General features: G+C 42.9%; 1 protein-coding gene across 5 annotated transcripts in view; it reads left to right on the top strand.

Moving 5' to 3' along the window:
- Frmd4a (FERM domain containing 4A) overlaps window positions 1-25,453 on the top strand; it is a 579,710-nt gene that overhangs the window by 134,718 nt on the left and 419,539 nt on the right. The window contains exon 1 of one of the 5 annotated variants that reach the window (XM_036187610.1): window positions 3,378-3,395. The exons of 3 other annotated variants lie outside the window; for them this stretch is intronic. Coding sequence is in view for 1 of the 2 variants with exons in the window: in XM_036187607.1 (XP_036043500.1) it covers window positions 15,620-15,652 (33 nt within the window). In the remaining variant the exon portion in view is untranslated. Of the gene's footprint in view, window positions 1-3,377; window positions 3,396-15,227; window positions 15,653-25,453 lie in introns of those variants that run through there. One more of the 5 variants, XM_036187607.1, reaches the window with a different exon arrangement.

Genomic DNA, 25,453 nt, shown 5'->3' with positions numbered 1-25,453 from the left:
TTGTACCACAAATACAGTAGGTTAGCCAGGCAGTGGTGGCGCACGCCTGTAATCCCAGCACTCGGGAGGCAGAGGCAGGTGGATCTCTGTGAGTTCAAGGCCAGCCTGGTCTGCAAAGTGAGTTCCAGGACAGCCTCCAAAGTTACAGAGAAACCCTGTCTCGAAAAACAAAAAAAAAAAAAAAAAAAAAAAAAAATACAGTAGGTTAACCATAAACAGCCTACCATTTGCACGTCAAGATGAGTAAGAGACTCATCTACTAACTGAGGATATACTGTTATATCATGGTGAATGGGACAAGCCACTAAATTGCCCATTTCTTGGTTTTCCATCTATGGAGTAGAAACAATCACCAAGGCCTTTTTTTTTTTCTCTTTTCTCAAAGGGGAAGGTCTATAAAGCATTAAGGCAAGTTCTGTCAAATGCTTTTGGGGAGTGTCTGAAAGAAACAACCATCTTAGATTTGTGTGTGGATGTACCAAGATGCTTTGTATCTCAACCTGAAGTCAGGTGGAACATCCAGAAGCTTGCATGCGTGAATATGTCCTTTGGGTGTTCATTAAAGTTACAAAGAAGGCTTCAATTTGAAGCTTTTACCATTATCAGGCTGAGAGAGTTAAGATCTGTAAACCCACCATGACTGGGTTTGTTTTTTAATGTAGTCAGAAGTTCATAGGTACTAGACTCAAATGATGAAGCTAACACATATCACTGCCTGGACACTTGTTACTGTCTCTCCTTACCTTTTTCTTTAGTATGAGAGGATTCCTAGAGAAAAGCAAAGATGGCCCACACATATTTCTCCTCTTCCTCTTCTTTATTCACCCCACATGCTTGCATTCTGTACTTTGCTGTGGGGTTTCAAAGGTGAGACAGTGATACAGATAGCCTCGGAGCTAAGAACATTCTAGCAATGCTATAGCAGCAGCATTGGTGGAAGCTATTAAGCTCTTATCTCTAGGCCACTGGATAGAGAAACAGAAAACACAGAGCTGGAAGACCTTGTGCTTAGAGGCTGAAATGCAGTTGAAGGTTAAAGAGATAATAAGGACACAAAGTAACCTGAACTAAATGCCAGCTGTGCAGGATAGATGAGCGAATGGGAGCTGGTTACTCAGAGAACGCTGCTGGAAGAGAGATGATATGCTCTTGGAAGAGACCTAATGTTTACTGAGTGCTTATGAAGTAATGGACATTGGGCCCTTTGCCTGATTTTTCTCATGGATTGAAGGGTGGATTCTTGATAAGATAATGCACATGGAAAGCAATGATTGGTAGCATAGAGTCTGGTTGTATAATGCATTTGTCAGGACCGTGGAAATCAGAAAGAAGATGCCAGATGGCTCTCAAAGCCCAAGTAAGGACTTCAGTTGTAAGAAGAAGCCACAAACCATTTTTGGGGGCGGTAGGGAATTCTTTATTCCCAGCCATGGGATTTAAGAGAGAGATACCCAAGACTGGGGAAAGCAATGTGATTACTGAAATAATCCAAGAATAGAAAAGGCATAGATCAAGGATAAGGGCAGGGTAAGCTAGAAGAAGGATTGCCATGGAGAAGCACTTGAATGATGTAAGGATGGAGTGCATTAGAGCAGTGGTTCTCAACCTGTGGGGTGTGACCCCTTTGGGGGTTGAACAACCTTTTTATGGGGGCCACATATCAGATACCTGCATATCAGATATTTACATTATGTTTCATAACAGTAGCAAAATTATAGTTATAAAGTAGCAATGAAAATAATTTCATGGTTGAGAGTCACCACAGTATGAGGAACTATATTAAAGGGTCACAACACTATAGGAAGATTGAGAACATAAATTGCATTAGAGAAAATAAAAATTGGGTTTGAGTTTTGCTTGTATTGTTTGAAAAGACTATAAGGCAAAGATTTTGCTGAAGAGTATTCACAATCTGAGAACTGCCAGATGGGGGCTGCTGGGATGTATCCTCGTCATGTTCTTCCCTGGGGAAACTGGGAAATAAATCTAGCAGCTATAGCTCTGTTACTTTTCTCATCGCTATGACCTGACAGGAAGGAAGGAAGGTTTATTTAGGCTCGCAGTTTGAAAGGATATAGTCCATCATGGTGGGAAAGTCATGGTGACAGGAAATGAGATATCTGGTCTCACTGTATCTGCAGTCAGAAAACATAGAATGGGCAGGAAGTGGCCTGGGCCCTCAAACTTCAAGTCCAATGACTCACTTTATCTATCAAGGCTCCACCTCTTGATAGTTCTACAATCTTCCAAAACAGCTGAGGAGCCACTTCAAATACATGAACCTCTGGGTAACATTCCACATTTGAATCATGACAACAGGGTCTACCTCCCCCAACACATGCTGTTTCTTCTCCCCTAATGGATCATGAAAGAGAGTGAACTCAAAATGTCCACACCTACTAACTTCCAAATCCATCCTTCAGTATTTGTTGAGTCCTTTCTCTGCAAATGATGTCATGAGCTTTCTATCACTTGCAACCATGGCCTCGGGCTGTGTTCTTATATATAGGTGAGGGTGAGGACAAAATTCCATTAGCTATAGGACAGCACAATAGTTTTGGAGCTAGTTCTGTAAATAATTCCACTATAACTTCATTCTTTTGTTTCATGTAGAGAAGACAGGATGTTGAAAGAGACACAACATCTTACTTAACCTTTTGTGGTCTTGGGAAAGAATCAAACTCTCTGGTACTTAACTTAGATATAAAATGAATGAGTGGATTAGGTAACACATAATTCAACTCCTATATCCTGTGGTTTTTATATCATGTAGATAGGTTTAATGGTGTCTTTAAGGAACAGGGTCACTGCTTTTATGAGTGTAGGCTACATCTTGTTGTGAATAGATGTATTCCTGAAGTGTTAGCTTGTGTCCAGGGCCAGTCATCAGACACTGCAGTCTCATTGCTGAATCTCCAACCCAAACCCAAATACTCTTGGGACACAGATGAAGCAATGAATTCTTGAACAATGCTTTCTTTTATCCTGAGACTACAAATATGGTTAAGAGAAGACTGCTCAGGCCCTTCGTGTAGGTCACAGGAGTGAGACGGACTATAAAGGTAATAGGATCCTGACACCATGGTGTCTCCTTTACTACACTGGTTCTAGCCTGCTCTACCAATCTTCAGTGTTCCACTCACCTCAGGCCTGGGCAGCTGACCGCACATTTATTCCTTTTGTTGATTTTGACTCAAATGGCTCTGGTCTTGTTGCACTCTTGCCTGATGCCTACACTCTGGCCAAGCTGCCTTCTGTGGAGAGGTACTGAATCTGCCTCTGCCTCACTGTCATCAGCACTCTATCTTGCTCTCTGTAGAACCTGGCCACTGTTTTCCCTGCTGGATCCTGCCCACACCTTCAAATAGTCTGGATTCTACATCCCTACTGGCTAGGTAAGTACTAGCCTTCTCTACTCTTGCTAAAATGACTCTCTAGAACTGGCATTGATGTGCTTCCTCAATGGGGCTCCTGATATGAGAGCTGTTCTGCCATGGATGCCAACTGATTTCCTCTCTGTTCACCTTGGCACCCTCTTGTAGAGAGCTTCCCTGATAGACACTAAATCCCAAGCCATGGCTGTCACCTGTAGTACTAACTTTTGTCCCCAGCTCTCTTACTCACGCAGTCTAATCCCTCTTCCAAATACTGTACCTATTTTTCCATCAGGAAACATCTTTGCATTTTTAATGATCTACTTCTGTTCTTCCATGGATTTCAAGAAATATGCAGAAGTTAATGAGCTTTAGAAAACATGCATAGTGCGACAGAATTTGCCAGGGTGCTTGGGGCCTGTCTTTGTTGCAGTATTCTGATCTACTTAATTCTTTTGTTTCTGTTTCCTGAGATAGATCTCAAAGTATAACCTGAGCTGGCTTCAAACTCATGGCAATTGTTCTATCTCTGCCTCCTGAGTGTTGTCTTTATAGGCCTGTGCTAGCCCTCAACTCAGAAGAGTGCTTTATTATTATTTTCACATGTGTATGTGTGTGCAGTGTGTATATGTGTGCACATGTATATGTAAACTCACATATGTGTGGGTACATGTGAATGTGTGGGTCCTTGGGCATGTGGAAACCCAAAGTTAACATAGGGAGTCTTCCTCAGTTACTCTGCATAAGTAACATCTTCATTTACTTATGCATTGAGGCAGGATCTCTTAATTGAACCCAGAGCTCACTACTAAAGGCCAGTCTAGTTAGGGGCTTGTGCTTCTGAGATCCTTTCTCTCAACCTTCTGAGCACTAGAATTATAGGTGGGCCACTATGCCTTCTTGGCTTTTATCTGGGTTCTGGGGGTCCAAACTCTAGTACTCATGTATGTGCAGCAAATGCTTTATCCACTGAGCCATCCCCCAAGCCTGGGAGCAGGGACCTTTATTCCCTTAACCCCGTCTCTAAATGTTAAGGTTTAGTGTCTCATCTGTCTCTGAAGAACAATGGGGAAACAAAGGGAAGAATGAGAGGCATCCATTGCTAAGTCCTTTTTCTGGGGTCTCTCAGGAACTAAAGTCTTAGGCAAAGGAGTCTTCCTGAATTCTTGAAATAAGCATGCAAATTAGAGTGCCACAATGGCATTGCACTACACGGTGTCATGTGTACCACAGGAAAGTAGGCGGCGATGCTAATTCTCAGCTAAGTGCCTAGGAAACCTGTCCAGACGAGGGCTGGAACACAGGGTGATCAACATGTGGAATAACCTTGGGATTTAACGAAGAAATAGCTAAGTCAAGGCCTCTGGGAACCAGATCCAAAGCATTCCTTTCTCCTGGGCATTGTTTCCTTTTCTTCCAAGCTCTCTGTCTAAACACATTCTGACATGAAAGGGAAATGCTCTGAACTCTGAGTGGTCATGTTTGTTTATGCTCCACTGTTGGCCTGTACCTATACAGTTGCATCCTGGCAGCCCCTGTCTAAGATGCTGTTACGGAAATCCAGCATTTCCTTTATCAACAGAAAAGGACAAAATGCGCTTTTGTTTCCAAACAACCTCTTCTCTTTCACTTCTGACATTTAGTTCCTGTGCAGTGCACCTGGGATCCTTGAAAGGGAAGTGTCTGAACTCCTTCACTGTGAAGCTAAGGGAAAGCTGTCCTGCCAAGCTTAGGCATGCATTGATTGCTGCCAGTGTATAGGGTACCCTCACAAGACAGGCACAGTGCCTTGCACAAAATAATTCAGACTTGATTAAGCAAGTGAATTGTCTTCAATTTAAAATATTATCCTTTTCACCTTTGAGTGGTAATTTTCCAAGTTTAAAATTTAATAGAATAGAAAGTTGACTAAGAAAATTTTGGCATAATCATGGCCACTCAATGAGCCAGAGATTTTAATAAGTAGGTTCAGGCATAAGAGTTTTGGTAATCTACTTTTTAAAGGCCCAGTATCTCTTTAAACTATGTTCAGGTAAATCATGCTTGGAAACCATACACAGTTTTAAAATAGAGGGACTTTGCCCCATGGCTACCATCACACTAGTAATTTCTCTTGGTTTTATGATTAATTGCCAACATGTTTAAAATCAATACAATTCTCATCTTAAGTTTGATTCCTTAAGTTAAGGCTGAGGTTCTGAGAGAGGAAAATCCTTTCTTATTAGGAAGAAGGCATAAACATTTCTTTCCTGTGGCTGATGAAAATCTAGTCAGCTCAGTGGCTTCAGACGCTGGGGCCTTTTCTTCTGTTCATAGAAAATAACAGGATTGTACTTTCACTTTTAAGGGACACATTTAAATATCAAGGGAAGGGTATTTTTCACATAAACAGAATTCATTCCAAGTTCTTGGATAAAAGAGACCATGATAGTTGGTCTTCATGGACAGCTCTAATAGAGTTAGAATCACATCTCCCCATTTGTCTTTGAAGATGTTTCTAGGGGCTGTAACTAAGGTGTGTAGCCCTGAGTGGGGTGGAATCATCTATGAGCTGGAATCCAGGACTAAATCAAAAAGTGGGGAAGGAGAGAGCCCACTAAGCATGCATATCTTCTTCCTCAGCTTTCTGAGCTACATAGATGTGAGCAAGCAGCCTTATACTTCTGTCTCTACTGTCAGGAGCTGCTCAAGATGCCAACCTCCCTCACTATGGCAGGCTGTAACCTCAAGCTGCAGCCCAAATAAGCCTTCCCAGTCAGATAGTTGGTCACAACAAAGAGAAAAGCAATTCAACCCCAATTCCCATTAATACCCACAATTAATGTCATTTTCTCAACTCAATAAAAAATAAAATTGCACAATTAATTTTCTTTTGTGCCTTCAGTTGATACTGAGCAAAAAATGTAAGATTTAGTAGTATGGCACTAGGGAGATGATTGAGCCCTTGCTGCTCCTGTAGTGGATCTGGGTTCTGTCCCCAGCATCTACATGGCTGCTCACAGCCTCCTGTAACTCTAGTCCCGAGGTCCAGTGCATTCTCTGACCTACCTGGGCACCAGTGTGTATGTGCTATACATAAAACTTATGTAGGCTAGTACACTTACATTAAATAAATAAATCCTGCTTTAAAAGATTCAGAATTAGTTTGAAAAATGAATCAAATGTTATAAATAGTGCACAGAGAGATGTTTATTGTATGGAAAGCCATAATTTACACCAAATTCCATTAGGTAATCCCAGTAGTTTAATTAAAGACCTTGCAAAATATGATACAGGATTTTTATTTTATTTTAACTTCTAAAATTAAATAACATAAAAGAAGGAGCTTTTAATATAAAAGAATTTCCTGCAGTTTTCATAAATTAATGCACAATTTTCAGGAGACTTCTAATGATGACAAGGGAACCCTACTATTTCCTTCATATACGGCATAAAAATGTTTTCAGGTATTCAGTGCAAGGTATGAATTAAGTTTTAAATGAAGAAAAATAGAGTGTGAAACTCTATGACCTGGAGGTCACTCATAAATCAGTACTCCTAAATCTACTGCTTCCTATTGTTCTGAAATAAGGTATTTTCTGCCAGGCCTGCAGAGTTGCCTTGGTGGTTAAGAGCATTTGCAGAGGATCCAGCTTCAATTCCCAGAACCCACATGGCAGCTCACAACCTTCTGTAATTCCAGTTCCAGGGGATCTGATGTCCTCTTCTGACCTTCTCAGGCACAAGGTATGCACATGGTGGACATATATACATGCAGACCAAAACCCATAACCAAACGCCCATATAAAAAATAAAATAAAGTACCTAAAATAAAACAATAATAAAATAAAAAGAATTACGGACATTTTCTGCCTCTACTTTTTTCGTAGAAGTTGTTCTTAAATCCCCTCTCAGTACCATGACTCCATCCCTCCATCAAGACAGCCCTACAGCTTAACAGAGCAAAGCCAGCCTCACGGATGGGAGTACAGTGTGGCTGTAGCTCAGTGGAAGAGTGTGTGCTGAGGGTTCACGAGGACCTGGAGTCAATCTTCGGCGACCCCCTACCACAGATGACTAGAGCTCTGTGTGAAGCATTAATTTCAGGGGAAATTAATCCTATTCCAACCTTTGTTTCCACTCTCATTGTTGAACTCTGTTAGTTTCTGTCCAACATAATTTGAACCATTTGTCTTAGCCCCTGGCAGTCCTAATCCTTGGAGTTCTTCAAAAATTGCAATCACTATCCTTCATTTTGATGGCCTCAGAACAGAGCCTGTGGCTGAGCCTGACATGTAAATAGTAGGCTCTCCACTCATACATGTGGCTTGAGGTCAGCTTACAATATGTCAGAACCAAACTTAGGTGAGCCTAGTGGTTAATGGATTGTTTTACACATTCCCAAGGCTAGTATAGGCTCATTGGAGAACAAAGCTCTTGTTCTGTTTATACAGCTTAAGGATTCTGAGAAGTCTCAGAAACCCCAAGTGTGTGGATTCTCACCATCTTAAGATTGCTACCCCCCCACTCCCCCTTTATATTTTTATCATCCTGGGAGTGTTTAGATAAAGATGGGGGCAATTTGGCTGTGGTGTTGGGATTGCCTCTTAGCAGGAATAGAAACACAGGTAAGAAAGTGAAACTTGAAAATGATTTATGTAGGGCCTGACCATTCCTAAACATTTTGACAGACTTACCAAGAAAACAAAATATTCTACAGTAATCATTTAACAATGTATACAAGTACTGTTGGAATAGCTCATTTCTATCCCTCTATTAATTAGCTTTTATTGTCGCAGAATACTTGACAGTTTAAGGGAAGAAGGACTTATTCTGGTCCATGATTGAAGAGGATGTCAGGACACATTAGCATGAGAAGAGCATGGCAGTCCAGGCAGTAGGAGTATATAACAGAGCTCTTCACATCTTAGCTGACCAGGAAATGTAGACTTCAGGTGGGAACATGAACTCTCAATCCTGTTCCCAGCAACTGCCTTCTGCTAGCTAGACAACCAGTTCATGTGCATAACCCTGTGAGGGGCACTTTACATCCAAAGCATAACCTCCATCCACCCCCCCCCTCTCTCTCTCTCACACACACACACACACAATGTGTATGTATGTGCACATTTTCATTTAACCAAAATGAAAATGTTTTCTTACCTAATGTCCTTCAGCACAAATTCTTGTTTGGGAATTTTGCAGCATCTGCCCCAACAGACACCAACGGACTCCGGCAGTGCTTCCTCTCCCACCTTCCCTGGAGCTGGCTGGAGAAGGCTAAGGAGGCATGCCAGCTCCTGGTCTACCAGATGCCATCTCTAAGCTTCCTCTTCCATCATCACTTCCCACGTGTCTTCTGGGAAATCCCTGGAGCAACAGTCTGGGAGGCAACAGCTTCTGGGTTTCTCTGTCCTAACAAAGGCACTTATATGGAAAATTTTAAAGGCAAAAAAAAAAGTGTAAATATCTCCTTTCAAAAGCTTCAGAAAAATCACTCTGTCTTTTATGTATTTTCAACAAGCACAGGAGTAGATGAAGACCTATTTCCAGCTCTAGTTTTTATGATAATGACAAAAACACATTTCTATTTTCTCCACCGCGTGGCACTTTTTCTCAGAGAGATGGTAAGCACGGAAGGGAGAAGTCTCCTAGGGCTAGATTCCAATTAACTTCTGTACCAAGTACTGATAACTTCAAGCAATCACCGTTCTTTAGAAAATGGGGCAGAGAATCCAAACAATCATAAAGGCAAGATGGCTGATCAACCAAGACCCTGCACTGTCTCACTGTTTTCCCAGCTGGCCACAACTGTAGAACATCGTGAACAAAACACTGAGTCCTGTATAAGGTGTTGGGATGTGTCTAGGAGCGCAGACTTGGGCATGGAGACTCAGAAAACACTTTCATAAACACATTGCCCATCGTTCCATACTGTGAGCTTCCCCAGGTCTGGGAGAATAGGGAAAACTGGAGATCTGGAGTTGAAGACCTACCTTTGGGGTTACTATTCTGGATCCACTCTGAATGTGCACTTGTTTACATATGTGTGAAAATTCTTCATCTTAGTTTTTTGATGCAAACTCTCTCACTGAGTCTGGACTGATTCAGCTAGATTGTCTGGCCAGCAAGCCTGGGGATCTTTCTGACTTTGCCTGATCAGCACCAAAATTACAGGTACATAGCACCATGCACAGCTTTTTATGTCAGATCTAGGGATCTGAACTCAGGTCCTCATGCTTACACAGTGAACATCTGACCCATTGAGGTATACCCCTAGGTATATACTTTAGGAACTTTGTGGTCTTGAGCTAGCCATTTAACCTATGAGCTGCATAGCAAACACAATGCCCAGTGATTTATCATGGAGGCTGGGATCAGCAGCTATGGCTAGCCTTGCTCATTTGTGAGTTGTTGGCTTCTTTAGTCTATGGGTTGACTCTCCCTTTGTGTTCCTCTTGGGATCAGCAGGCTAGCCTGGCTGTTTCTTCCCCGTGGACATTCCAAAGCTTTCAGCATATCAGCTATCCTGCTAGCTGAAGCAAGCCACAGAGCCACACACAGTGAAGCCAAAAAAGTGTGGCAGAGTCACATGGCAAACATCATAGGTAACAAAAAAATGCATGGATAGCTGGGACCAAATGATGCTACTTACCACCAGCCTTAATTCTCCCATCTCTGGTCATTATTGGTTAAACAGGGAGGGATGTGGTATTGGTGAACAGAAAACCAGATGCCACTTAAAGGAACCCAGTGTAAGCCCTAGAAAAATAGTTAAGGTTCAGTAACTACTGCTTTCTTTCCCTTGTAAAACGGGAAATTGATACCTGCCATACTGGATTGGATTATTTATTGTAGTATTCTTTAAAGGGAACATATGAATACCCTTCAAGAGAACCTCAACTACTCTATAATTTTCATAAGGTGACAACTTACAGGATGTTTATCCTTATTCAGACACAAATAAATTCAAGTACTTGATTTTACTCCTGCCTTCACTGAGTCCTCTAGCAGGCGGTCAGTGATGGCTCCCCCTGTGACTCACCGCAGTTGGAATTATAAGCCTAAGCACTTGCGTGTAGTTTAGGATGAGGGCCAGGGTTCCCAGGAAGGTGATTTGGAGCATATTAGTTAAGTAGCTCATTCAGTGTTATTCAAGGTGTCTAGAGCTCATCTGGAAAGCTATCATCAACCCTTGATTGCCCTAAAGCCAAAGTGTTAATGAGGATGTTTGTAAATAAGAAGTAAGGACAAGGATAAAACCTGAATGGTTGTCAGGTTGCAATCCTCTTACCTTAATGAATGCAAAACTGTTTATAAAGCCAGGCATTGCAGGCCCCACATAATGAACCTTAATTGTTCAGTGAGCTGTGATCTCTAGAGACTCCGAGAGACATAAAGAAATTAACCTCAAAGATGGCCAGGATGCTAAGAACAAAGGGTCAGTGTTTTAGTGTGGCAGAGATGGAAGCCTGGCCTTCTGAGCGTGACATACCCAATGGCCCTCATGACATTTACAACTGTTTCTAGTATGGAGAAGTTTACTTTGAAGTTATTACCCTGTCTCTGTCTGTCTGCCTGTCTGTCTGCCCCCCCCCCTCTCTCTCTCTCTGTGTGTGTGTGTGTGTGTGTGTGTGTGTGTGTGTGTGTGTGTGTGTGTGTTCCATATTCAAAGGGAAACAAAGATTGACTCAGAGGACAGGCCATTGGCGACAGGCCCCTCACAGGGACATGCCCTCCTCTGTGGGTTAAGAAGCCTTCCTCTCTCAGTGGAAAGCCCTTTAGCTGGATTCCAGCCGAGATTCTCTTTCAAAGCAGCGCCTACTTAAGTCAGATTTTGCCAGTTTCCACATGTTTAACAGTCATTACCTATTTCTCCTAAGACCAGGTCCACCTCAGATTATCAATATTGCCCTTCTGGAAGGTAGAGTATCTTTTGAAATATGAGGCTTCAAGCGGAGAGCATCCCAGTTCCAAAACTCTGGCATGGAACTGGGTAAATTGTTACTCCATAGCTAAATATTTTTGAAACAGGGATCCTTATCTAGATCACCGGTGTGCACTTCTTGCCAGATTGAAAGGTGTCTAAGTCTACCGCAGCTGCTCCCACCTCCCTGCCTGTCCTCATCACAATATTTAGTCACTTTTACACGTGACACATGAGCAACAGCCACTGATATTTAAAGGGCTCGGGAATGATGGGCAATAACTTGACATTGCATTTTATAAATAACTGCCTCTTTTGGAGAGAGACAAGAACTTTTGCTTGATAAGTGCCCTGGCTTGTGGTAGATTGTTGATGAATATTGGTTTCATGAATAAATAAACGGTCGAGGTACTGAATATTAATGCAGCAACTTAAAATAATAGTTTCTCATGCTTACTTTGCAACCTCCCACTACTAAAGAACAGAAAATAAATATGCTTTTAGCACTTTGGATGTCTTAAATTGGTTCAGAAGATTTTTTTTAATGGGGTGATGGGGCCAGTGTAGCAGGATTAGCCTCCCTTAAATGTGTGACTTGGGAAAAACTTCTTTAAAGTATGACTGAGAAGACCATCTCCCCTCTTAGGGGAGAGTCAAAGAGGTAGGTGGGTTTTCTAATAATGGGAGATCCTCACCACAGTGTCCGGCACAAAGTTAGTGCTTAGTAGCCGCCATGAGAAGTAGCAGCAAGAGCATTGGTGGCATCTCAAGCACTAGGAAACGGGTTCCAGGTCCTTCACAGCCCCGGAGTTGAGTGTTCCCTGTCACCATACAGACTACAGGAAAAGCGTGATCCACAGAAGCTAATGACACAAGCCTGGTGAGTAAACGCTTTCCACGCAAGTATGAAGACCCAAGTCCAAAACGCCTGTGCAAAAACTGTAAGAAAATCTAGGTACTGGTGGATGAGATTATAAGTCCGGTGCTGGAGAGGTAGCCTGGGCCTTACTGGCCAGCCAACTAGCCTAATAGATGAGCTCCGGGTTAAGGGAGTGAACCTGTCTCATAAAACCAGGTGTGGAAGGATGGAGGGAGACAGGACATCAGCCCCAAGCCTTCCCACACATGCACACATACACACACACAGGAAAGAATGCAAAGGACAAATGGCGAACTACCCCAGCCTCCAGGGACCGGGACTGTGAGAAGTGGAATATGCACAACCAGGAGAGTCACGTGCCTCTTGGGGGTGCTAGATGTAGGAGTTTCAAAATTCCTTCCCAGAGTCCCTTCCTCTGGCTCCGGGAGGCCGTTCTGGTTCCAAAACCCACGCTTGGATTCTGTCAGACGCCAAGCGGCCCCAGAGAGGATCAGTCTAACTTCCCCTTAAACCCCGACACTATTCCACCCTGTCTACCCACTTAGAACACTTGGGGAAGTCCAGACAGTAACAGGAAGCAGCTATGCCAAAGCTGAAAGGTCAGGGAGAGAACTGAAGTGCTGGTGAGGGGGGTTCAAGGATGAGGAAGGGATATAAAACAAAGCAGAATGTTCTAGAACAGATTTGTTTAGTGCCTAGTAGCAAGCAATGGAGGTAGCGTGTTCTAGTCACTGAGGAATCAAACACGATGAAGGTACAGTGTCACATACTAAGGGAGGGAGTGACAGGGAAATCCAGCAAGGCCATAGCAGTGTTCTGGAGAAGTTGGGGAAGCGAACAGGGATCTTTTCCTTGAATAACGGAGAGGTGGTTTCTCCCCTGACACCTCCAAAATAAAGCCTGTGGGCAGGTAGAGAGCAGGTATGGGGAAGCGCATGCAAGAAGGATTAAGGATGGAGGCCAGGGACTGAACTCTTGTGAAGACAAGTCTATTTAGTTTCCTCGGAGTGATCTCCAGAAAGGAGAAATGCACACAGGTAGTAGTCCTTGAAGTTGAGTGGAGATCGTATGAGCAGATCTGCAATCCCGGTAACATGGGCAGAAGTTTATACACAGAATGAGGTCACAGGTGGGAGGGTCTAATTGGTTGGTGGAGTCTCGTGTTACATCTGCCACAAGGCTGTGGGGGCCAAGTCTTTGGCTACACTGTCCCCACCGCATCTTTAGGAACAGGAAGAGGTCTGACCCAGCGTACAGCAGGTCTATTGCAGCTGTTTGAGGAATGACTGAAAAGAATTTATAGGAGAATCCAAATACTGGGATACTGAGTAAGACCAAGTGGCTTCTAAGGTAATCATGAAGGAAATAAGGTCTGGAATCCCCCAGAAGTGGCAGGACTCTTACATCAGGACAGGGTCTTATATTCAGTATCTTGATGATTTGTTAGGATGTTGAGAGTCTGGACAAAGAGGTAGGTACTTGGCTAAGTGAGAACGCAGTTTCAGCCTGGGACATAAAGTTGAATAGCAAACACTGAGCATAAAGACCTCCTGTGCAGACTGACCTCTGTCAGTCAGGGGTCAAGAGAGTTGGTATAGAGGTCAGTTGGGGTTCAAGAGAGTTGGTATAGATTCTGAAAGTTCTTTAGCTCAGGGCCTTGAGCATTGGTAGAGGAAAGGTGGGTTAAACAAGGGTGAAGTCAGTGAAGGAAGAGACAGAGCACGAGAGTTCACCTACATCTTCCTGGGGATAATATGTGGATTGTTTCATTGTGAAGATGTGTTGGGAGTTGGGTATAAGAGCAGCTGCTAAAGAGAGGAACAAGTTCCACTCCAGGGGCAAGATACAGCTAGTTGGCAATACCTATAAACCCCCTAGGTGAGTTCACATCTGCTGCATGTATCACTCCCAGGAAAGCACACTTCCTGCCGAAGCTGGGAAGCTCAGACCATGTATCAAATGTATGTACGTATGAACATGCTCTCAAGCTCTTGCAAATACATGAATGTTCTTGGGTACAATGCAGCACTCATGCATTGAAAGACAGGTGTTGAATTCTGACCACATAGGCAATCCTCCAAGCCAAAGGTAGCACATCTTTTCAAGTTCATTACATTCCAGTTCAGGTCTTTGGTATGTTTCTTTCATTGTCTGCTTTTTCCAAGAGACTGACAATGCTAAATGAGACAGCTAGTCTTGGACAGTATCTCTCTCTCTCTCTCTCTCTCTCTCTCTCTCTCTCTCTCTCTCTCACACACACACACACACACACACACACACACACCACAGGTGTGCACACTAAACCCTCACCATACCATAATACTTCATTCACGCATGCATACACACACATGTACATACCCAGGTATGTACACATAATCCCCATTACAACATACATACTGTACATACATACTACCCATACCATGCACACACAACTCCTCATAACAAACACATATACACATAACTGCTATTACAAAACACACTATGCATGCACACTATCCACACTATGCACATACACAGACACACACACAACTCCTTATAGCACATACCCACACATATATAACTCCTAAACAACACAACACACACACACACACACACACACACACACTGTACATACATGCACATATATATGCATACATACATACATACAGTTTAATGATCAGCTCTTCAGGAATGGAATACATACATTTGATTTTTAAACTTTCCTGGAGAATATGTGTCCAAACATCTAGTCAAACAGCAAAAAATCTGGTTCACTGTCCAGATGTGTCTACACTGGGTTTAACAAATGGTTATTTTGAAATATGTAAGTGAGATGATTTCTTTCACTGCTTTCTGAATAAGGGCTAGAAAACCTTCTGAACAGTGGTGTCAACTGATTCTGTTACTGTCAGGACCCCCTTTCCTAAAACGAGATTGATGGATGGGTGGATGGGTGGATGGATGGATGGATGGATGGATGGATGGATGGATGGACACAGCGATACTCTCACTCCCAGGAGAGCACACTGCCTGCCGAAGCTGGGAGGCTGAGACCATCAGGCGCTCCCTTGCATTTGCCTCCTCTGGTTTGGGTGAGCTGCCCTGTAGTTTGTTCAAACCACTTTTCTTGGCTCAAATACGATACCTAAGACAGAGATCATTTGTCAAGTGAGCATGGTACACGGAGAGCTGTAGGCAGATTATGGAAAGAGAGAGGGAGGAGAGAGAGGGAGGAGAGAGCACCAGAAAGAAGAAAGAGAGGGGGAAGAGGCCGAGGAGTGGAACAGACTTCTCCCCTCGCAGCGCTGCTTCTCGGGCACCGGGAATTCAAGTTAGACTGCTCAGGGTGCAGCGGCGACACCCGGGAGAGCGGAGCCACTGGCGGCTCCGGCATGGCTCTTTTCATGTGGGATGCTTAAGGACGACACACAGACAGAGTAACTTGCGGAAGAGAGAAACTGGCATGAGGATTCCGCCAAAATGGAAGGGCTCCTATCTCCGATGAGGACCAAGGTAAGGGGGACTAAACCCCGGTTTCTTTGCATGCTCTTTGGCGGTTCAGAAAAGGCTCAGTGAAGGGGAAGATTGTGTGAGCTTTTGTCTCATTTCAGAACTAGGCTGGCGAATGCAACTGGACCTCTCAAAGAATAGCTTTGCCTCCAAGGCAGGGAGATTGCGATCCGCGGGAAGAGGAGAGCAGGGGAGAAGAGAGCCGTCTGTCAGCGTGGACAATGGGAATCTTAGTAAATGAGTTTGTCTCTCGGTTGATTAGACAGCCATATTTTAGCGGGATTTCCAATCATTCTTGCTTTGGGACCGGAGCTGCCCTCCCAGCTGTTAGTGTGCTCGCAGGAAGTACCGATTTCTCTCGCTGCACTGATGTTTCGCAGGATGATGGGTCCTGCATTTAAGGCAAAGAGCATGCCCAACTCACACTGGAACATCCTCTGGGCTCCTCCTCTGTTTCAGAGCCAGAGGATGGAAAGCCTCGCTGTTGAAAGTAGGTTAATGCATTCTGGAAGCCGTTGTGTTCTCAGAGAACTCGCCGACCTGCACAAGAGATTTTAGAGCAGCGCTAATCAAACACACCTTGAACTTGTTCCGGAAGCGTGTAGAGAAAAAGCTCCCGAGACTGATCCCAGCCAGGAGATGCCGAGCGATTTTTCTCCTTGGCTGGAGTTTGTTTTTTATTTGAGAAAGGGCTGCCTTGAACATGGAATTTCCCATAGTAAGCTCAGATGAAAAAAGGGCTGTTAGACATCTAATGAATCCATGCATTACTCTGAATGGATGTTAAAAGTTTTAAATAATGCTAGCAATATTACTTTTCTTAATTAATTTTAAAATTCAGGAGGCAAATAGTTCTTGAAACAGGTAGCAATGGTGAAACCATAGGATCAGGCTTTGATTTACCTTGTTTCTTTGGTGTGTGGCTTGTGACTCAAACATAAATAGACTCTCTTATCAACGAAGTGTTTTTGGTTGTTTTCATTGTTGTTTTCCTTCTAGTTAAAGAGCATGATTGTGACATTTTGAGAGAACACTGGAGTGTTAGAACAGAGGTCTTGTGCATGAAAGCGCGACATCATTGGGGGCGGGGTATTCTGAATCTCTGCCGGGTTCACCCATCCTTAGATAACCATCTTTATTAGAAGGACAGCCCCATGACAGTTGGTTACAAAGATTCTAATTGCAGGCCCTTGGCTGGCTGGCTGGCAGATCTCCTTGGAGACCCCTGTGGTGGCCTGTTGTTCTTCCCTCCCTAGGTGAGGTCAGATTGCTTGCAGACAGCTCATTCCAAATGCTCTTCTCTGGATGAAGCATGCAGAGATCATGCAGTTTTCATGGCTGCAGAGAAAAATGGCAAATGCAGTTGGCTTCTTATTTCTCTTTATTGACAAGCTGAGATCTGAATGCTTTATGGAATAGCTGTGTAATCTGTTCATTTGGCCAGCTTCTGGAATTACTGCCCCAGACAAACTGTACTCAGATTGACACTCTTGCTGGGGTTGAGCACATCTGTGAATCTGAGCATATATATATAACCCCATGCAAGTCCAACTCTCACAGACTTCAAGGGGAGCTCCCTATGTAAATGAGACAGTGCCCAGACTCTCCACAAATCATACAATGAGCCCATTAAAATGGAATGCTAAGGTAGGGGGAGAAATTGATGTCTGTGGGTCAGATTGTGCATATATTATGTTTACCAGTTGAATTCACATCGTGACTTGTTCTTCGATCATCATGTTATCTAGTAAGCACTGAAACTAGAGGCTTAGGTCCTTCCAAAGTTCAAACCTAATATTACTAAATACCAAATTGACTCTAATTCAGATCTTTTAGTTTCCAGGTTACAAGGGATTTGTATGTGTGCTTAAATTGCTTCTGTGAGTTCCCTTTTTATCTTTTATTTCTGACTCTGGAAATTGATACCTTCCCATTGAAAGTCAAACTTACATTTGAATTTGGTAACTTTGGTAACCTTCAGTGAGCCCTGCCAACTTGGGGAACAAGACCTGACTGTGTGAGGGCTCAAGAACAAGTCTCCTTCCTGAGTCTCAGCTTCCTGAATTGCTGAGTCCTGTGCTGTTGAAATGACTCAGTGGTTTTGTTTGTAATTCACCAGAGACTTACAACACTGACAATGTGTTGCCTTTCTTAAACTTTGATCACAATATGCCCTATTAAGTCTTTTCTGGATTGTTTTCCCTTGTTGATGAGGATTTAGCTTGAAGTTTCTGATTTCCTGGGATCATGGAGGAGCAGACAAAGGACACCTGCTTCAGCAAAATGTTCGTGTGTTGTGGTTACTTAATAACTTACTGACAGTTTAAAGCAAGTGTTGGGATAAACTGGACATCATGCAGTAATTTCATTATGCCATGTAATAGACTTAACCAGCCTAAATCATGGGTGCTTAATGCATTTTTATCTTGGGATTTGCATAATTGGCACATAAATATGCATGAGATTCACTGGAAGTGGCAAAACAGAATGGGCAAAATGGTCGTGCGTGCTGAAATTAAGGCCATTTCTAGGAGGACACCTGAGCTTCCCCTGTCTCCTGGGTGGGTGGTTACACTTGACATACCTAGAAACAGACAGGGTGGCAGCTGGCTTCCCCTAATCACAGTGTATTGTCAAATACACAGGTCTCAAGCACAGCTCTGGCTTGTGGCTGTGTTCACTTGGGTCCATCACTCAGTATTCCTTTTGTATACTATAAAGCAGTCTAGGAGAGTCAACGGGCTGTTGGATGTACTTCTGACTGGCCTCCTAGCAGGTGATAGCATAGGATGCAGGAATATAGCAAATGATGTTTGCAGAGGCAAGGTGGGGAGAAAGAAGAGAAACAAACTGATTGGATTGTTTGTCCTATGAAGGAAAATGGAAATAATGTTATACTTTATACTTGTGTACTTTATAAATGTCTCTCTTCAGTTCTTAACCTTTTCAACTCCCCTCCCTTCCATCTTCTGAGTATTGCTTCCAGTGAATGAGGCAGGGAACCAGCCTCATGTTCTTCATTTCTCTGGGTTCCTGTTTGCCTGCTGTAAAATCTGGGGTGAGCCTGGATAAGACAAGGAAATGCAGCCCAGCCTGGTGTTTGTGAACGCAAGGAGACACTGTAGCATGGAAAGAGGCCGAAGGGGGTGTGACATGAGAGGAGGGAAGAGGAGTGGGGAGGTAGGAAAGGAGAGAAGAGGGTAGGTGTGGGGAGGGGAGAGAAAAGGAGAGGGGAAAAAGGAAGAAGAGGGCAAGAGAGGAGGGGAAGAGAGAGGTGGGAGAGGAAAACGAAAATGGTGAGGGAGGCCACAGGAAGGAAGGAAGGGAGAAATGAAAAGAAGAAGAGAGTGGGACAGAGAGGGCGGCTGGAGGAGGAAGAGGGGAGAGACAACGGAATGACTGGCCAAATTCCATTACAGCTGTGCTTTGTGAAATGCTTATGCAATAAACAGAAAGTAGGTCTGAGTGAACCCCTCCAGAAAAGATGGGTATTCGCTTTTAAAGCTTCACAACTATTTCATGTGCTAATTGAAGTTTTTAAGAATACTTATAATGCTGCTGCCTTTAATATCTGTTCTGGTTGACAATGACTTAACTCCCCAGGGATAGTACATTTTGATGTGTCTGGACCTGTCTTATTTCTGCCTCCAAGACAGAAAGACATTGCATCATTTTCTGAATTAAAGTCTCCTTTTTTTTAAAGGGATGGCTTCTGATTTGTGGTATAAAATAACATTCTAAAGACTAGCCTCTGGGAAGGGGGGCCCTTTTGATGAAAGGGATATTGAAAGGGATCGGAAGCCGAGCTCCTAAAGGAAACATGTCTGAGGGGCAGAGGATATAACTTAGTGGTAGAGAGAGCTTATGTAGAATGGTCTGGGCCTAGGTTCAATCCTTGTACACACACACACACACACACACACACACACACACACACACACCGAAACTATTGCAAGGACTGTGTCTCGCTGGTCCAGCTCCCATTCTTCCAGGGATAAATGCCGTATGTGAGCTGAAGTCAGCTCCACAAGCTGTTCTCCCCAACTCATATTGCAGTTTTGGAAATGCATGAAGGCTACAGGTGTGCAGCCAGACACAGTGCTGCCTTCCCCAGCAGTCCTGAGGAATCTCTCCCACCCTTGGTCCCACAGCCACTTATAAAATGATCACTCAGAGGCTTCTATTAATTACAAACTGTATGGCCTATAGCTTTCAGCTTCTGGCTAGCTAACTTTTTCATCTTAAATTACCCCATTCCTATTAATATATATTGTTGCCATGTGACCATGGCATTACCGGTCTACTGGCATCTTGTTGCTCCTTTGGTGTTGGCTGGCATCGCCCCCAACTCCACCCTTCTTTTCTCTGTCTCTCTGCTTGGATTTCCCGCCAGCTGTAAGCTTTCTTACCATAGGCCAATGCAGCTTTATTTATTATCCAATGGGAGCCACACATATTCACAGCATACAGAAAGAAAGACATCCCACAGCAGAGATATAAGATGGTAAGAATTCTAAAGTTATAGACAATATAGACATCAAAAAAAGTACAGTTACTCTTGGGTCTTTGGACTAATTATCATAGATTGTAAAATACTTAAAGTCATTTCAAATTATGCTAAAACAGCCCAAAACTTCACCAGGCCTCCACAGAGAATCATTCCTTAAATGATCCATTGTATTCCTCACACTTGATGCATCAATTCAGATAAAATGTTGGACCCTCTCCTTTAAAGAACCCCGTGAATCAGAAAAACAAAGAGCTAGGACATGGTGTAGCCTGTGCAGGATAAAACTACGAAGACCCTGACAGGCGCTTTCGGCTCTGCTGACTACCACTATGCATAAGATTATGTGAGAGCTAATGCCAGCCTGTGCTTCATCTTAATGAGGACTGGAATTAAAGAGGGCTTACTCAGCTGAAGGATGACAGGTTCAGGTGAAATTTAAGGAAATGTTTGTTAATAGCCAAATATTATCCTAAGGAAGGTTGAAACATTCTTGAAAATAGAGGTCTCTGACACCAGTCAGGATTAATCCTAGCCAAGAACATATAGCTCTGGGTGACAAGCCAGGAAGAGCCGATGCAGGCATTCTCTGCTTTTATGGTGCTGTCCATTCTTACCATAAAGCCTGACATGGGTCCATGTGAAGCCTGCATTACATGTTGAACTACCGAACTCAATTCAACAAGCAAGACACAACCCCATTCTTCCCTAGAACAACCCAGTTAAAGGCTCTGTGAATTGTGGAAAAGAAATTGGGGCTGTAGAACGATTCATTTGGTTAGATTTTCCTGTGATAGTCAGCCTTCCCTTACTGTGACGAAGACCTGAGATGTGGAACTTGTCAAGAGAAAAGGTTCATTTTGATTCATTGTTCTGGAGGTTCTGTGATCGCCTGGACCTACTTCTCTTGGAACTAGGGCAAGGCAACCTGTCATGGTATGGGTAGAGAAGAGCTGTCTGTCCACATCATTGCTAGGACAAAAACAGAAAAAGAGCAGGATCCCACAGTACCTTTGAGGGCCTCCCCCAAAGTGAGCTAAAATCTCCCATTAGTCCTGCCACCACATCCCAGTAGGACCAAGCCTGTGACATGGGCCTTTTGGGGACACCCCAGAGCCACACTAATAGAACTTACTAAAGAGGTGATGGGCAGGGTGCTATAGCCTATTCCAGTTAGACTACCTGGGTTCAGACTCTAGCTGTTACCTCCTACAGTGTGATATTTCTGAGTCTCAGCTTCCTTATTATAAAATAAATGTGTTAATAGAATCTAATTTTTATTTTTTATGCATGCACCTATGTGAGTTTATGTGCAACATGTGTGTGTAGGTGCCAACAGAGGCCAGAAAAGGCCATCAGGTTCCATGGAGCTGGAGTTACAGATGGTTGGGAAGCATCCATTGTCCATGCTAGAGACTGAGCCCAGATCCTCTGTAAGAGCAATACACTCTCTTAACTACTGAGCCATCATCTCTCCAACTCCAATTTTTAGGACCTATATCACAGATCACTGAGAGAAGCAGACACATTCATAAGCAGTAGGATTCAGCATACCATAATAAATGTAAGTATTAATAGTAAGAATGCATGAAAAAATAGATAGGTAAATAGGCACGGAAGGGCCAGTGTCATGTTTGGAACGAACTGTCCTTGTGAGAACAAGCAGGAAAAGCAGGTGATCTGTCTTCTGTGTGATGTTACTGAAATGTAGAGAGAAGGCCTCACCTAACTGCAATCCCCCTGCCAGGTAGGGTCTTCACCTGTCACCTGTCAAGGCTCAGCTCTAGGGGCTCAGAGAAAAGCAGTTGTCCTTGAAGCATAAAACCAGTGCTCATTACAATAAACCCTTTCTCAACAAATGGTTATGGTGGGTAGGAAGTTTCAACACCGGCCGAATCAGTGTCAGCTAGGAGGTATCTGATCAATTAATGAATGGCGAGGTTGTTTCTGAGGCCACATTGCTTCTCAGGAAGTATGACCATTTCAATACAAGTGGATGATAGCAACTGGGAAAATTAACCCCCACACTGATATTCAAGGGGAATTATAATAATGTAATAACTTCGTGCCTTCAAAGGAATAAAGATGCCTTCAAAAAATTCTATTAGGCTCTCAGGGTCTCCTTTATCTTACACAAATAGCATGAACTCAGGTCTATCTCAAAAACAGGAAAACTGAAATGCAATCGTTTCTCCAAAGATTTCAAAGCAATATACTGTATGTAATGCTAGCTTAGAAAACACAGGGCAAGACAACCTGACCAAGATGAAAGTTCTTTCTTGAAAAAAATCCCTTGAGAATAGAATAACCCTCTATTATATTCATAGACATTCTGCTATTCGTTGCTCTCTGTGGATTTTTAATTGGAGACATATATTTAGCGTGTGTGTGTGTGTGTGTGTGTGTGTGTGTGTGTGTGTGTGTGTGTTTGTGCTGGTTTGTTTTTTGAGTCAGGGATCTCACATGTTGCCTAAACTGACCTTGAGCTCAGATGATCTTCCTGCCTCAGCCTCCTGAGTGATAGGATACAGGCATGCACCACTAAAACTGGTGAAACAACTTTTTTGTTGTCTTTGTTTTTGTTTGTTTTAAGACAGGATTTTCAAGCATGTTCTAAGAACATGAAATAAAAATAATTTATAAATTTTAAATCATAAGCATAGTTGAAATATTGCACCATCCTACTCTGTCCCATTCAGAACATGAGTCATGCCTTTGTCCAGAGTATCCACACAGTATATATCATCCACTTAGTAGGCATCCTGGTTATCAGATCAACTGTAGTTAGATTATAATACCTGTGTATAGGGCTAGGGATTGTCAAAGTTTCTGACATCCATTGTGTGTCTTGGAGCACATCCCCACAGATAAGAGGGGATTAGTGTACTTTCCAGACTGAGCATATAATGGAGAGCTCTTTAGTACAAACCTTGGCATATTTCTTAGTTATATTTTAGAGATTATCACATTTGGTCTAAGCTAAGCATACTTCTATCTTGTGCCCTCATACATATCCCTGCCATTAAGTGTAGTTCAGCAAAAGGGGAAGTTCCAAATCATCATTTATAATGGGGGAGCACACATATTAACCAAGGGTTATGTTCAGTTTTATGAACTGTATCCCAGGAACATCTTAGGGTCCTAGCAAAGCAGCAAGGTGCTATTCAAATGTTTTTAAGCAGAAATGGTTTTTATGTAAAATAAATTATTTGCTTAAATATTTTATTTGCCATGTTTCTAGTATGCCAGACCATGTAAAGAATTTAGGCTTGTATAGGTATCCCCAGTATAAGAAATAAAACATTACTGGTAGGTAAAGAGACCTCTCCCCTTTCCTCCCAGAGGAAACTACTATCCTGAATTTGATGTTTATCCTCTCTTACTTTTATAGGTATTTTATTATAAATGTTTGCAATAAAAACAATATTATATATGTTTTAGTGCTTCCAAGAAGTAGTAGCCTAAGTGTATGTCCATGTCCCCAGTGCATGGATCTTCTGCAACATACTCATCTCATTCAATACTCTCATGTAACAGCCACGAATATGGATATATATGTAGCTGAAATCCATTCGTTTTCCCTGCTGAACAAATTGCTTGAGTACAACATTGCCACAAATCATAGATTCATTCTCTAGTGGGCAGACGTTTCCATTAAAAAACATCACAAGTGATACTTCTTTGACTGAACTTAGACACATTCCCTTGAGCACATGAACAAGTCTGTGAGTGTGTACACATGGGAGAGGGATTGCTGGGCTGTGAGGCATAGCCACCCTAACACTAAATTGCTCTCCAAAGACATGGATGATTAAGATGTGTTCTTTGGTCCCTACACTAACACCTCTCTCTTCACTGTTCTGTGGGGGCCCCTCTGTGCACAACTTAGATGATATCAAAATAAGGGGGATATGGGGCTGAGGAGACAGCTCAGCGCCTGCTTCACAAGCATGGGGACCTGAGTTCAGATTCCCAGGTCCCACATAAAAGCTGAGCAAAGCAGCATGTAAGAGCAACCCCAGTCCTGGGGGTTGCAGATACAGACAGATCCAGAGGGGCCACTGGTCGGCCAGTCTAGCCAGTCTGAGTACTCCTAGTTGAGTTAGAAACCATGACTCTAAATAAACAAGTAAACAAATGAATAAGGTAGAGACTGACAGAGGAAGAACATGTGTAGAATCCTCACCCTGACACACATGTGCACACACATACAGAAAGTATAAGTACTTCTGTTTATGTCCAACACATTTATTGTGCTTGCTTTTTTGTGTCCTGAAAATGAAAATAATGACGCAGATGGTATTCCCCCAAACCTCCATTCCTCCACTCTTGCGTGGCATTGGCCGGCAGTGTCTATACTCTGACACCCACTCGTGTGTAGCATCAACTAGCAGGACCTGATCAGAGGTCACTTGAGTTTATTTCCTGTATCTGAAACTCAGAACTATGTAAAGAAACATGATAGATTCCATAACCCAAACCAAGCCCACATTTTTTCAGGGTGTCAGAAGATACTCCATCCAGGAAGATACAGCGGCCTATTCTCAGACCTCTGGTTCTTTCTTCTTAAGGCTTAGGTTCCCATGATGGCTCATATTCATAGGCACCCCTGCCTGGCTGGGCTCAGGGGTATTACTAAGGTATGATTAATACTGTCTCTCAAGGTGCCTTGAAAAGCATTGGTATGTGATATTTCCAATACAATAATCTTAAAAATATAAAGAGGGCTGGCAACATGGTTTGGTGGGTAAAGGCACTTGCCACCAATTCTGACAACCTGAGTTCGATCCCTGAGACCCACATGGAAGAGGAAGAGAACCATCTATGAATTGTTCTCTGACCTCCATACATGTGTTATTGCACACACACACACACACACACACACACACACACACACACACACACACACACACACACACACACACACACACACACACCTCAAATAAAATTTGTATTTAAAAATTTTTAAATATAAAGAATATGGGAGGATTTTTGAATCAGTTAAGGGCCACTTCATATATCAATACTAGTCCTATTGTCTCATCTGCCATATTTATTAAATGCCAATGAGAAAAGACCAGAGGTTTATGTAATACAAATGATGCTTCTCTGCCAAATGTAGATCAAGAGAATCACACTGCATTATCCAAGAGTTTTCAAGTTTGGTGAGAGAAAATAATGATAGAAGAATTCACCCTCTACCTGAAACATGATGACACAGGCATACCACATTCAGATGATCCACCAAGAAGCCAGAAATGGATTCGTTTGAGTAGTGGTACTATCCCATCACTGCT

The sequence above is a fragment of the Onychomys torridus genome, chromosome 5 (genome assembly GCF_903995425.1).
Source record: "Onychomys torridus chromosome 5, mOncTor1.1, whole genome shotgun sequence".
NCBI lineage: Eukaryota > Metazoa > Chordata > Mammalia > Rodentia > Cricetidae > Onychomys > Onychomys torridus.
This window is presented reverse-complemented; position numbering and strand designations above follow the sequence as displayed.